Genomic DNA, 13,321 nt, shown 5'->3' with positions numbered 1-13,321 from the left:
TTGCTAAAGCTGCAAGCTGTTACCTCATTTCTGATTGTAGAGAATAACCTTCGCTGTAGATTATCATGAATCATCAGAGAGAAACAACTGTCATAACTTTTTGTTTGATTTGTTTCTCAGTAGTTGACTTCCTTTTTCACTTATGCTCATGTTGACAAAATCACAAAGTTCAACCGTTTGTTTTACAGTATTTGGATGTACAGAATATAAAAAATCTAAATTAGTTAGATAGTTTTTTTTATGAGCATGAGTGCAGACAGCAAATATTTAAAAGTAACTTGAAGGAATATTACAATATATTATAATAACATGATTTAATAGTCAGCTCTCCGGACACAAAATATGGAAATCTGCTCAAACATGAATTTGGTCAGAGGAGAGTTGCATCTACTGTTCGGACTGCAAGTCGCTGGTGGGTTTTGCCGTGTTATGAAAGGAAGTGTACAAGACGTTTCTCTCCATCAGGTACTCCGATCGCACTGGTTGCCTCTGTGTCCCATGGACATGACAAAGTATTGATTTACTGAATGTTTGTTCCATATTAACATCAAGAGGTTTTGTTTACAGTTTACATCCAATGTGGGAGCTGGCTGCTCTGTCACTTGGATGTGGGTACTTCTGTTGATTGTTTACAGGGCTTTTTGTTGTAAAGATTGTGTTCAGTATTTCAAAAATCCTTGTTCTGGATAGGTTTATATGAAAGCATGTCTTCATACGGTTGTTGTGCATTTTCTTTTGTACATTTCATATATTTATTTATTTATTTATTTGTCCTCATCCAGAACTGCAGCTGTAGCTTAGCTGGTTCATTTGTTGTGGTCCGTGACGAGACACGAACATCTACACTGTATGTGTTGCACTTTGTATTAAAGTATTCACAACAAGAAAAGAAAGTGTACAAAACATTTTGAAAAACATAATTGTGTTACAGAGCTCTTTTTCCGTTAGTAAAAAATAGAAAAATGTATGTTTGAGTAGTGATGCGGAATAGGAGACATCGGCAGCGTGCACACATATGAAAGACATACCACAGAACTCTAATAATATTATAACATATTATAAGTGCAATTTTGAATAATTTAGCTTAGATTTCACTTCCTCTGCATAAAGCCCTGCATCATATCCATGGGCAGAGGGAAGATGATGGTTGAGTTCTTCTCCGCGGCGATGGCGTTGAGCGTCTGCAGGTATCGCAGCTGGAGAGCGGACGGCGCCTCAGAGATCACCAGAGAGGCCTCTTTCAGAGCCCTGGAGGCCTTCATCTCTCCCTCCGCAGCGATGATCTGAAACACGGACACATGGGCGTCGCTTTTATACACGCTCGGTACGAAGAGGAAGTCAAATTAAAATCTCCCGACGCCCCCGTCACCTTCGCTCTGGCCTCCCTCGTGGCCTCTGCCTCGGCCGCCATGGCTCTCTGCAGCTGCTGAGGCAACTTCACGTCCTTGATCTCAACACGCTCCACCTTAATGCCCCACGGATCAGTGGCTTCATCCAGAGATTCCTGCCGAGGAATTTGAAATAATAAATACATTTTAACAATTTGGAAAGACGCTGTTATATTTACGGAGCCTTTGACTTCATTTTTTTAAGCTGCATTTCTTCTCTGGTTCAAGGTCACCGCTCTCTTCGTTTCCCTTTCAAAACAATAGGATAACACCATGGTACCGAACAACAAGAAGTTAACGACATTCTTCTGCTGGGAAGGAACGCGATGATATTTGATCCACGTCTGATGGGTGAGTAAAGAACATGGTAGCCGTAACAACTACACTATAACTCACTACAAGTAAACCACCTTCACCATGTTCTGCTGCACCTGTAGTGGCCAAATAAACACCTGGTGCATCTTTTAAACGACGGACACTGTCCATTCCGGGTTTCAGCACAATGCAAAGTGAGTTGGCCTTTGCACCACATTATCCTCACTGAATTTCCTTGCTTTCGTCTTGAATGTACATATTTGCTCAAAGTATGGAGGGTAATGAAGTAAATATTGGACTGTTTGCACAGTAGGTTTGGGGAAAGCTGACTGGCTACAAATGCTATTCTCATGTTGCACATATAAAAAAAGGTTCACTGCACACCACCTCAAGGCTACAGGTTTTGTTTTTGTCGTCCCGCACAAAGTCAGAAATGAGTTTGACCATGAGCGGCCATGAGAATATAGATATATTTCCATAAAACCATTTTACAGTTACTAAATTGAAGCTCCACCATGAACATCAGCACACAGTTTGTCCTCACCTGCATACTGACAGATATGCCCTCTCTGTCAGCCAACAGCTCCGCGAGGTTTTTGGTACCAAGGACATTCCTCAGGGTGGTTTGAGCCAGCAGGCGTGTCGACGAGTGTGCGTTGGAAACATTGGCCACAGATGAGATCGGGCAGTGTATCCGGAAGTACACCACACCGTCCACACACACCGTCACTGAGTCTTTGGTTAAGATCTTTGGTCAAGGGGGGGGGGAGTTTCCGTTATGAAGCTTCTACCATTTTAATCATCCAGGGAAAGGTGACAAACTTTTTCTTACAAATGACAAGACCTTGGACAGGCTGTGATACAGGAGACGTTGAGAAACACAAACAGATATTCTCAACATTTGATGTTAACAAAGGAAATGCAAATGCAAAGAAAACATACCTCTTGTGGAGGGATGTCAAAGGACACAGTCCTCAGATCAACTTTCACAAAGTTATCAGTGCAGGGCAAAACAAAGAAGAGTCCTGAAAAGAAACATTTTATTTCATGTATCCATCATAGTCAACAAGTGTTTTGGTTATCGATGCAGAACGTCATATCCTGTAGAAGTTCTTCTTGAATATAATAGTCATTCATCAAGCTAATCAGTCAGACTGGCATTCAGCCATTTCAAGACAGAAGGCTAAATTATTCAGAGACCTGGTAGTTTTTTGGAAATTATTACTGTTGTTCCCACTTTCCCAGAGTCTGAAATAACAAACTATTTTTCACTAATTTGCCGATTCAAAAGCAATATTAGGCTAACCGTGCCCGGTTGCTGAGTGTCTATGGGATCAAATAACATAATCTTTATTGCCAGAAATTGGACAAAACTATAAGCAAGTGAACTATACCACTTTCACACCAAAATGACCGTGTAGACCCGGGTTTTTTAAACGCGGGTCAATTGGCCCCTTTCTCACTGCGAGCAGACCAGGGTCTGATGGTCGTGTAGTGACAGGTGGCGGCCATAGGTGGCGATAGAGAGCGGCGCGCGCCGTATTACAACGAAGAAGAACAGTGTAGTAAACAACAGCAAGCATGGTCGCCAGTGAGCCGGTGGTCAACGCTACCTTCTGTCTTGTACTTGTCACTCTTTCAAAGTTTACAAACTGGTCCCTTGAGCAGGAGGCCACATGGGTTTTGAAGTGTGTGTGTGTGTATGAGAGAAGAAGAAAGTTGGCTGCGCGATGTGTTTGTGTACGTAGCTGCAGCCACAAGGAGAACGGGCTCCGCACATCATCCATGTTAGCGACAATTCATGGCCACTGTGTAATGAGAGACCGCCTGCTGAGGCCGTGTGTGTCCGCCGAAGAAGGGATGAAATAAAGTGCCCCGTTCTGAACCTCATCGATGATCTGGATTGTGTCAGTTGTTACCGCCAACGAGCCAAAGCTAGGCTAAGCGAGCTAGCTACATGCGAGAGGTGTCTTTACTACAGCTGGTGAGGTGACGTCACATCAATGCCGATTCGAGGTGAAGCCGATTATTACCCGGGTGTATTGCAGAGTCCTTTGACCCGGGTATGAATGCCGATTAAAAGTTTTCACACTGCAGAAAACGTTTAAACGGGTTTTTTGGCCAGTGTGAAAGGGGCTCTAGAATGGGGTGAGGGGCCTCCCTTTGACAAGCTTTGTCTGAGGGGGCGCCCACAGTCTCACAGGTCTGCTGGCGAAGGTTGCAGATGAAGTGTATTTTGATCATAGTGTGGAGCAAACTTTCAAAAAAAGCACCTTCATTTTGTCCAGTGTAAAAGCGTGTACAGTATGTAACACATTAGATGACCAACCTGGCCCTTTAGGCTTCCTGTCTGTGATCCGGCCCAGTCGAAAAATGACGGCTCGCTCGTACTCATTCACTATCTGGAAGTTAGAAACACAACCACTCACACAAAGAACATACGAACAAAAAACGGGAAAAGGGAAAAATAAATCATTGGATAAACACGTAAAATAAACGCAAATGCGGTTCTGTAAAGGTCAGACCTATGTGTCGTGTGTCAGATACAGTATCCAACTAAGTGTAATCCTGATGGGACTGTGGTGTCTTGGCGTGTTTGTGTAAATCATAAAAAGGTTCCATCCCCTACAACTGAGAAGATGCTGAGATGACTCTCAGCATCTACTCAGGCTGCCTTAAAGCCAATTTGTGTAGAAGTGAATCCAACTTTGGTAAAGCTACAGTGACTGTGGTACACAGCGATGCACCTGTGATGAATAAACAGAAAATTTCAAAATAAAATGCCACTGTGGTCTTCCATGGAGCAAAACTTGTCATCATTGTAATTTACGTAAATTACGCTGTAATTACGTTAGAACCCTGTGGCTTTAGAAGAGCAACAAAGCAACAAAAAGGTAATGTTCCGATTTTCACAGATAAGTTACGCAGGCAAAATGATCCTGGTTCGGTGTGTCACTTGTTTCTATGTACATCCAACCTTATTGAATGGCAAAATGATTTGGTTGAAGGCTTCCCTGCCATGTCAAAAAAAAAACATTCACGAGGGTAATTGATGGAACTCGCTGGGACATTTAAAGACACTGGACTAATTGGTATTCTACACACCAACAGGAATACTGTACCTTAACACACATAAATAATGTGAGCGGGAAGGTGACCATTACAAAGAGGAGGGATACGATGACCAACAGCCAGCCGAAGCATCCCAGTCTCCCCGAGCTTTTATCTGTGGAGAGAGTGGAGCACACTTTGCCTATTTCCACACGTGAGCATTTTCACTTCATAGACACACAATTAAACAGTGATACGGTCCGACGGGACAGCACCTTTCACCGAGGGTGACAAAACATTCACGCAATCAGGCAGCGATTAATTAATCTCTATGGGAAGTCACACCACTCCACATTCACATGGTGTGAGGTAAAGATACTGGACTATTCACATAGTCCTCAAAAGAAGAAGTTGGGTTTTTTTCAAAGAACAACTGTCCACTCCTGGGGTGGATATTACTGTAAGCGTAGCAAATGTCCTCACTGTCCACAATGACAGGGCCAAAGGTCAAACAAAAGCCCAAAATCCAAAAGGTATTGGATTTACAGTTTACAGTCAGTGAAAGCTCATTTGAGAAGTTAGATCCAGTCAGTGTCAGTCGGCTTCATACATGACGAGCAAAAGGAGCAAGCAGAACTTTTTCTTGTTGATCATTCAACAAACTGTGAGCTCTCTTAGAGACGTTTGATCCAGAGTTTCATTCAGAGTGATGTCACAACCCCCAAAATAATAATTTTCAGTATCCAAATCTGTAAATAAAAAGATGTGAATTGTTTGTAAACTGCTGGATATGATTTATTTTTTTTCAACCTTGAAATAGATTTGTTATATCTATCTATATCGCTACTACAGGTCCAATCATTTTGTGTTTTCTCTCTCCTGTAGTTTGCCCCCATCTCTCTATAATAATAATCGTCATCATCATAATCATAATAATAATAGTTATTATCGTTATATTTATTATCCACATTTTTGTTATAATTACTATGATCATTACATGTTGCTATCAGTGTTACCATTAACATCTTTACATCTCCAAGTGTCATTATTTTATTATTCTCATTATAAGAACCGGTCTGACGGAGCCTAAAATTAAAACTGGTTACACAACTGTTCCTTGTCTCACCCCATCTCTCGTCTCCCCCGCTTCCCACCCACCTCTCCTCTCTCCACTGTTTCCTTCCTCCTCTCACCCAAGCCAGTTGATGGCAGATAGACCAGCCTTACTACTTAAACTTCCTCAATGTGTGTTGTGATTCGGCGCAATACAAATAAAATTGAATTGTCAATTGGTAAAAATTCTGTTCCCAGAGTTCCATGGTGACTTTAAAACTGCTCACCTGTATATTAACCCTGGCCCGTTCACCCTCAGAAATCCATCATGCACACACTAGTTTCCCCCTCTTATTCAGTGTCCACGGTGAGCAAGTTGCGTAATGACAGTCACTTTTTTAAAAAGATCATACAAAGTACGTCACCTTCGATAATCTCCTCGGCGCTGATCTGAAGTTTGCCTTGCGTAACCATCTCTGCCGTGCTGGACGCTGTTGAGATCATTAGTGTGAGTGTGTTCTCTGTGTGATGGGGCCAGTGAGCCAGAGCTGCTCTTGTTTACCCGTCTCCTCTCCCCTGGGGGTGTGGTCTGTCTCCCTTCCCTCATTACTTTGCGTCTTTTCCATGAGCCACACACACACACACACACACACACTGACACACACACGCACACATACACACACACACACACACACACACACACACGCACATAAACTCATACTCCCACCTGGTAGGACTCACTTTATTGGATGCCGACAGGTAACATGAACCACAGAGCCCAGCCAGCCTCATGCGGGGCTCATGTGTTGGAAAGCTCATAGTGGAGCCTTGTGCCTTTACCCATTATACTCGTACGTTCACGTCCAGGAGTCTGACACCTGTCTGAGGGCGGGTTATGAATAAAACAATAGGTGGCATCCATGTCGTGAAACATGAGAGCCGGTACGTTTCGTACCTCATGTAAAATTGTGTACAAACTAGGAAAATATTTCACAGTAGGATTACCCTGGTTAAAAAGAACATATTGTATGGAAGTAAAAGAAAAACGTATTAAACAAACAGGACAAGGGGACATACACAGAGAGAGGAACTGCGGGAAGAGAAGGAGAAATCAAATGAATCATACATTTCATATGTACTAATAGTGCTGTTGTGTAACAGTAATAGTAATACTATTAAAATTAATACATACAGTAATAAGTCATGTAAAACAGCCTGTCTACACAGTAAATGTTGTGAAGCTGTACAATACTCACAACACACAGAGTGTGTGTGTGTGTGTGTGTGTGTGTGTGTCTGTGTGAGTCACAAGAACTGACATGTGAGCAGCTCATTTTCATCGTTTTTCAGTGACGTCCCGTTAATTAACTGTAACTTGATACGTGACCACACGACAGGCCAGCTCACTGTAAGATCGGCGCATGAATTACAGCTGCACTTGTTTAAAAAGCTACACACAACAGACTCAATTAAAATATTTTCGTATACTGAAGATTTTGAAATGCAACTGATTTAAATATGTGAATCTGTGTACACTTTTGATTTGAGGTTTGTCATGATCCGCCAGGATCACAAACTCCTGTTGGACCATTGAACTCTTAAAAGACTTTTCTTTGTGGACTATTGTTTATTTATGCTCTGAGTTACTCTTCCCTGTGTCTCTCTGTCTAAGGTAAGTTTCCCCCTTTGTTATCCCTTGTGCTTGTTCAATCTGAGTTTTTTGTTTTCGGCTTTATTTTGAAATTAATTTCCTGTTCTCCTGTCTCTTGCTTTCTGTCACTTTAATTTACTTGTGTCTCCCACCCCCAGTGATGGTCTTTACCTGACCCCAGTGTGTTTCACCTATGTTCAATCATCCCTGCTTCCCTTGTGCATCTAGTCTCTGTGCGCCCCTCATACATCCATCTCAGTTCGTCTGCTACATTTCGGCCCTGCGTTGTTCTGTTCCCGATCAGTTCGCCTGTGTCGCTCCGGTCTTGTTCCCTGAGGTTCGGTTTAGTTCTTTGGTTCCTGTTTTGTAGTTTGCTTGTCTGCTTTTGGGTCCTGCTCCATAATCTTGACAGGGTGAGGCTGAATTTGGTTTATATTATATCATGAGATGCAAATCTTAATTCTTTGTGATTATTCATCCCTTAAAGGCCAGTGCTCCTTTCCCCAAACTTCCCATTGTGGGATCGACCGCAGCCTCTTTCAGGACTTTTAAAATGCATTTATAATCCTTGAAATGGACTAATTGATGGATTGGAGGCTGATTCAGGGAGACGGAAACCGTGGATGTCTTAAGCAGAAGTGTTTATTTTAAGAGCTCAATATTGAGGAGACTTCCGGTTCGCTACACAGATCAACAGGTTCACAGTGAATCGCGTCCGAAGACAGTCTGCCCATCCCCGGTCTCTGTAGTGTATTTAGCTTTGATTAATGTCTTCATCTCCCCACGACTATGAGCCCTCGAGAGAGACTTCTGCTGCTCACTGATTGTTTTGGCCTGCCATAGATGAGATGACCTTGCTTGGTGCCTGAGAAGACTCGTCTTAAGAGTTTCAGCCCAATACTCGCTTTAAGTTAGAACGATCCTCCACATCAGGTACCAACTCGCTCCATCATAGACTTGCGACTAAACTCATAAGCCAGGAAGAGTGCTCCGTTGGCAGGGAAGGTGCGTATCATGGTGGGGGTCAGGCCCGAGTACAGAGCAGTGAACCCTGTGGGGACGAGAGAGAGTCAAACAGGTAAGTCCCCACAGATGAGCAAGCAAACTCTGCAGCAAAGTAGCATGGAAACCAGTCCAATTAATGCACAAAATACATCTTAATTATTACACCCCACACACTGTGAGGGAAGATTCTTCTGCACATCTCAACATTTTGCCAGCAGATGGTGCAGCGTGTGAATGTCACTCTGTACATCAAGCGTGCAGAGACGAGGGGTCGAGTCAGTGTCTCGACTAAATGTGCAAAACAGGCGCAAATGTGTAAATTTGAGATTTATATAAACGGCACTGCCTACGGTTTAAAGGGTGTTTAACTGTTTAGGTACAGTACCAATACACACACTTTTTTCCATTGTTGTATGTTCTGTAAAGAGGTCTGTCCATAATGATATGCTAAGTTTGTTTTTCTCTGCTATTCCAGTTTTTGAGTTTGGTTTTCTCGGCGACAGTTAGCGATGTAAGAATTATCTTAATGTTGCGGTTAGGAGTTTCCTTCGCACCCGTCATGTATGCTCAGCTATGCAGAGGTTTGTTCTGTCACTTTGTGGAATGGAAGGTGATTATTGGACAACAGACAGTACAAGTTGGGGGGTTTTTTTCAGAAAACATGCAAAACAAAACAAATGTTGTTTCTTTAGAATTAACACGTTAAAGATGTTTATGACACTGGCATGCCGACTGCAGGAGTCGGAGATCGAACCACCGACCTTCCGACGACCTGCTCTACCTCCCGAGCCACAGCCGCCCACAAGTGTTTGTCTGAGTCGACATTGTTCTCTACTGAACCAAGGTTGTTTAGACAAAGCCAAATTATACAGTGGCAATTCATCACACTGTGATTATATGGTCATGTGATATACAGCAGACAGTTCTGCTCCCCTGTTGTCGCAAATGCGGTCCGGATTTAGAAACTTCAGAGGCCTTTCGAGAAGCCAGTGAGGACAGTGAAGTTGAGATCCACCCCCCGTTTAGGGGTATTTCCATTTTGGAGTCAATCGAGTTCATAATCAATTCTTACCTTCGGTGCGTATGACACCAAGGAAGGTTTTCATGAAGCCTTCTTGCCTCCCAGCTAAGGAGTACACCTGGATCCTGGACTTCACACAGTCTATGGGATAGACCACCAACCAAAGACAAGCGCCGCCAAATCCACCACTGAACATGAGCGGAAGAATACCTGCAAAGACCAAAACTGTTTTTATGGGAGCCGATCACAAAAAAACAACATCTTAAGCCCAAAAACGCCTCATTAAATATAAAAGGAAAAATAATATAGCCACACCTATGCCGTCCTTCTCCGTGCCCATGTACTGTGCGAATTCAGACCGACACAGTTCATAGGCCCCGAAGAAGCAGAAGTAACCCGGCATCTCCCTGACGATGGTGGAGGTCAGTCCTTGGTAGAAACCCAGGGGACCGTTTGCCTTCAGGACCGTCTTCACTACTGTCCACACTGTGCTGAGGTCACACCACAAAACCACAACACAGTCAAAAGTGCATCGATCGTAGACTAGACATGTTCTGCTCCTCCGAGTGTCTCTCGTTGGTCACACTGACCTCCTTTGTCCACCTGCGATCTTGCCAGACGCTTCCATTTCGTGCATGGCCTGCAAGCGACATTTCACCAGCTCGGTGGGGCATAACGCCATGGCGGAGAAGACGGAGGCTAAAGACCCCGCTGATGCCTTCTGTACGTCACTGATGATCGATGAAAAGGAGTTCAATACGTAAGCCGAACAGTGTTAGGATTGTAGCATGCGTACAGGAAGGGGCCGCCTGATTTTGCCCAGTGACTGCTGTCGTGAGACTGACATTTTGTATAGGGTTAGGGGTTAGGGGGGTTAGGGACAGTCCCAGAAATTTGGGATTGGAAAAGAGGCTAGAATTGGACACCATTGCAAAATAATGCAGTAAAAGACATTGCTCTTTTGAAATGAAGATGGAAATACAACATGACTTACTGAATTTAAAGATTAATTGTTGACATTAGAAAAAGTCGTTTGAAAATAATTTTTAACTAGTAACATTATGTTGACATTATTTTAGATGATACTGAGGTTGGTGCATGATTCAGTTTTTCATTTTATCCCTCCGGCGTCGATACTGTTTCTAGCTGATTTAAATGTGGACACACTCAAAGGTGGATGTGGACACGCCCTAAATTCACTTGCTCCTTGAACTTTAAGGCACGCAGTGCAAGTCCAGGCCGCACAATATCAAACACAGGTTATTCAAGGTGCTTTACAAGCAGAAGATAAGAGGTCAAATAGAGCCATGAGTCTTTTTATGAAACTTATAGCTGAAACACAAACATAAGCAGAGAAAGTCAGTGTCAAACCTGAGTTCCGTCCCCTTGTCAATCCCGGACAAGAAGTGGACGGCGTCCTGGCAGAGGCCGTAACTCAAGAATAGCACAGCGTTCTCACTGATGTTGGCTATGAGCGCCGGTGTCGTGCCTTTGTAGAGACCCCGGAGTCCCACCTGTCTGTAGTTCGACACAAAGCAGTGGACGAAGCCCCGGTACATGGTGGGGAATGTCTGCATCTTCACCTTGGCCGTGTCAAAAGGTTGACCGCTCAGCACGCACGCCGTCCCACCTGAGCCAACATCACAAGAGGTGAAAATCGAGGTCACGACTTACCAGGGTCATGTTTAACACTTTAAAAAAAAAAATGTATTCATGACTTTGCGAGTACATACACTAACTGTGCACTATACAAACTAACATTCGACTAGTGTTGCTCACCAATAAAACTTAAAACTTAACTGACCAATATATACACATTATAATATCATATATATTCTTTATTTTAAATGAGAAAGGAGTCGATTGAGCCCTTTTATTGAAGAAATGTAATCTATTAAACTTGTCTCTGTAGTAGATTGAGGGACAACAGGGTTTCAACAAAAAAAGAAAGAAAGAATGTAAAATGTTCTAACTTATGCATGCAGAATACCTCGATTTATTATGAAGTTAGTGAGGTCCCGCGGTCTAATCTACTGTGTGAAAATAACCCACCTAAAGCTCCAGCTGTGAAGTCAATGATCGCCTGGATTACTGGATTTGGTGCCATTGTGTTTCAAAAGATGCAGGGAACCTGTAAAAAAAATGTATTATTATTATTATTATTAATATTATTATTATGTCTGTGGAGGAGGAGATCCGGACATGTTTGATCCTCTCCTTTGGTCTCCTCAGCCTACAGCGGTTTAATCTTCAGTTAGACTTCTTTCAAAAAATGAGCAAATCCAAAAAAAACATGTACCTACTGTACCACAGCACGTTGATCCATGGGGGGGGGGGGGCGAGAGTGACCTAGTCAGATCGCCAGCCTCCTACCTACCACACAGTGCGTTTCCACATGAGCATCTCGTTTCGCAGACTGAGAAGATTGGAATTGATTCAGGAGCGAAATTGGCTTTGAATTCGTATACTTCCGTCTTCTCTCGAGTGAAGTCGTGTGGCGGGTGCTCTCAGTCTCACCAAGTCGCGCCCGTCGCCGTGCGCACCGGGGACGCACCCGTATCAAGACATCCAGAGGAAGTCACAATAACAAAGGAAACATTGGTTTTTAAAACCAAAATGAAGGCGTGACCACTGGGGGTCGAACAGTCGAGGTCCTGTATAAGATATATATATATATATATATATATATATATATATATATATATATATATATATATATATATATATATATATATATATATATATATATATATATATATAGAAGCATCATTCAAAACACACACTTGGTACCAAGCTTTATTTTGAAACTTACATGCACTTTACATTAACTTGTCTACAACTTGACACTTATCTTGTGGGATTAAAAAAACATACCCACAACTTTCTATTTAACAGCAGAGAAGTTGGAGCACAGAGGAGCTTTAAGTAGAGTAATGGGAAAAAAAAGAGAAAATATAATAGTGAAAAAGAAAAGAATGAGATATTGTAGTGTTTGCGATGCTTACTAAACAGGCTGGAGGAGACGGTTGTGAATGCGGAAGAGACGCACTGCTGGCTGTGTGTGGTTGTAATGCTTACACTCGACCACAAGGTGGTAGTGTACGCCATAGTTATCCGAGGACAACGAAACGTCAACAAACCACCAGTTGATCAACACACTTGAGGACAGAAACAGCTTTGTCGCTTTAACTTACTCTCTTTGCTCGTGTCTTTCAATCAAAATCATTTCTCAAATTCCTTTTCCTGTATTGAATCTCATCTGGCCTTGACACAGAGTTTGTAATATAAGTAATCTGAAAGTAGTAGTTTTTGATTTAGTTTGTTATTTTGGTTTTCTTTTTAAATGTAAACTTACTATACGCTGTGGTGATTGGCAGAAGCAGCACCAGCAGCAATGTGTCTGGGTGGAAAATGAACTTCGGAATCTTCTGTTGTCTTCAGAGGATACAGTAGTCGAGGGTGGCTGTTGTTACTGTTCAGAGTTTTGAAGAGATACAGTGGTGTAGTTGATATTACCAGGGGACACCGGGTCAAAATGTATCTTGTGAAATAAAGAACAAACAGGTTGCTCGTGGAAAAAAAAGAAGGTGTTGTCATACAATATCCCCTATATATCAGCTGTCAGATAAATTGTCAAAATAACGATTCAAGATTTATTTTCATATTATTTCAATCAAATGAAGCAATGTGACGTGGGGCAAACATGCAATGTGAGCTGATAAACATCCAATCACACACAACGACTTCTTCAAATAAGTGTAAATATGATATAACTTCGTAGATAGGCCTTGAGAGGAAATTAAATTCTTCGATGTTTTCTGGGCGAAAGAATGAAAA

The 13,321-nt window shown here is 42.5% G+C and overlaps 2 protein-coding genes across 4 annotated transcripts; both read right to left on the bottom strand.

Annotated features, from left to right (window-relative positions):
• Positions 1–297: 297 nt before the first annotated feature.
• stoml3a (stomatin (EPB72)-like 3a) lies at positions 298–6,365 on the bottom strand. The gene is made up of 7 exons (XM_035623893.2): positions 6,233–6,365; positions 4,826–4,929; positions 4,033–4,105; positions 2,646–2,728; positions 2,248–2,451; positions 1,370–1,504; positions 298–1,283 (listed from the first exon to the last, which is right to left on the bottom strand). Exons 1-7 carry the CDS (start codon positions 6,309–6,311, stop codon positions 1,092–1,094), a joined length of 870 nt encoding a protein of 289 aa, XP_035479786.1. The 5' UTR covers positions 6,312–6,365; the 3' UTR covers positions 298–1,091.
• On the bottom strand, positions 6,233–12,057 carry slc25a15a (solute carrier family 25 member 15a). 3 transcript variants are annotated; one of them, XM_047335554.1, is made up of 7 exons: positions 11,788–12,057; positions 11,537–11,615; positions 10,856–11,114; positions 10,075–10,215; positions 9,800–9,975; positions 9,536–9,694; positions 6,233–8,509 (listed from the first exon to the last, which is right to left on the bottom strand). In XM_047335554.1, exons 2-7 carry the CDS (start codon positions 11,589–11,591, stop codon positions 8,388–8,390), a joined length of 912 nt encoding a protein of 303 aa, XP_047191510.1. In that variant the 5' UTR covers positions 11,592–11,615; positions 11,788–12,057; the 3' UTR covers positions 6,233–8,387. The 3 variants fall into 3 exon arrangements, with proteins under 3 accessions (XP_047191510.1, XP_047191509.1, XP_035479785.1); XM_047335553.1 differs by having other exon boundaries at positions 11,784–12,056; XM_035623892.2 differs by having other exon boundaries at positions 11,862–12,056.
• Between the last annotated feature and the right edge of the window lie 1,264 nt (positions 12,058–13,321).

The sequence above is a fragment of the Scophthalmus maximus genome, chromosome 11 (assembly GCF_022379125.1).
Source record: "Scophthalmus maximus strain ysfricsl-2021 chromosome 11, ASM2237912v1, whole genome shotgun sequence".
NCBI classification, from domain to species: Eukaryota; Metazoa; Chordata; class Actinopteri; order Pleuronectiformes; family Scophthalmidae; genus Scophthalmus; species Scophthalmus maximus.
Note: the sequence above shows the minus strand (reverse complement) of the source record. Positions and strands in the feature narration are given on the sequence as shown.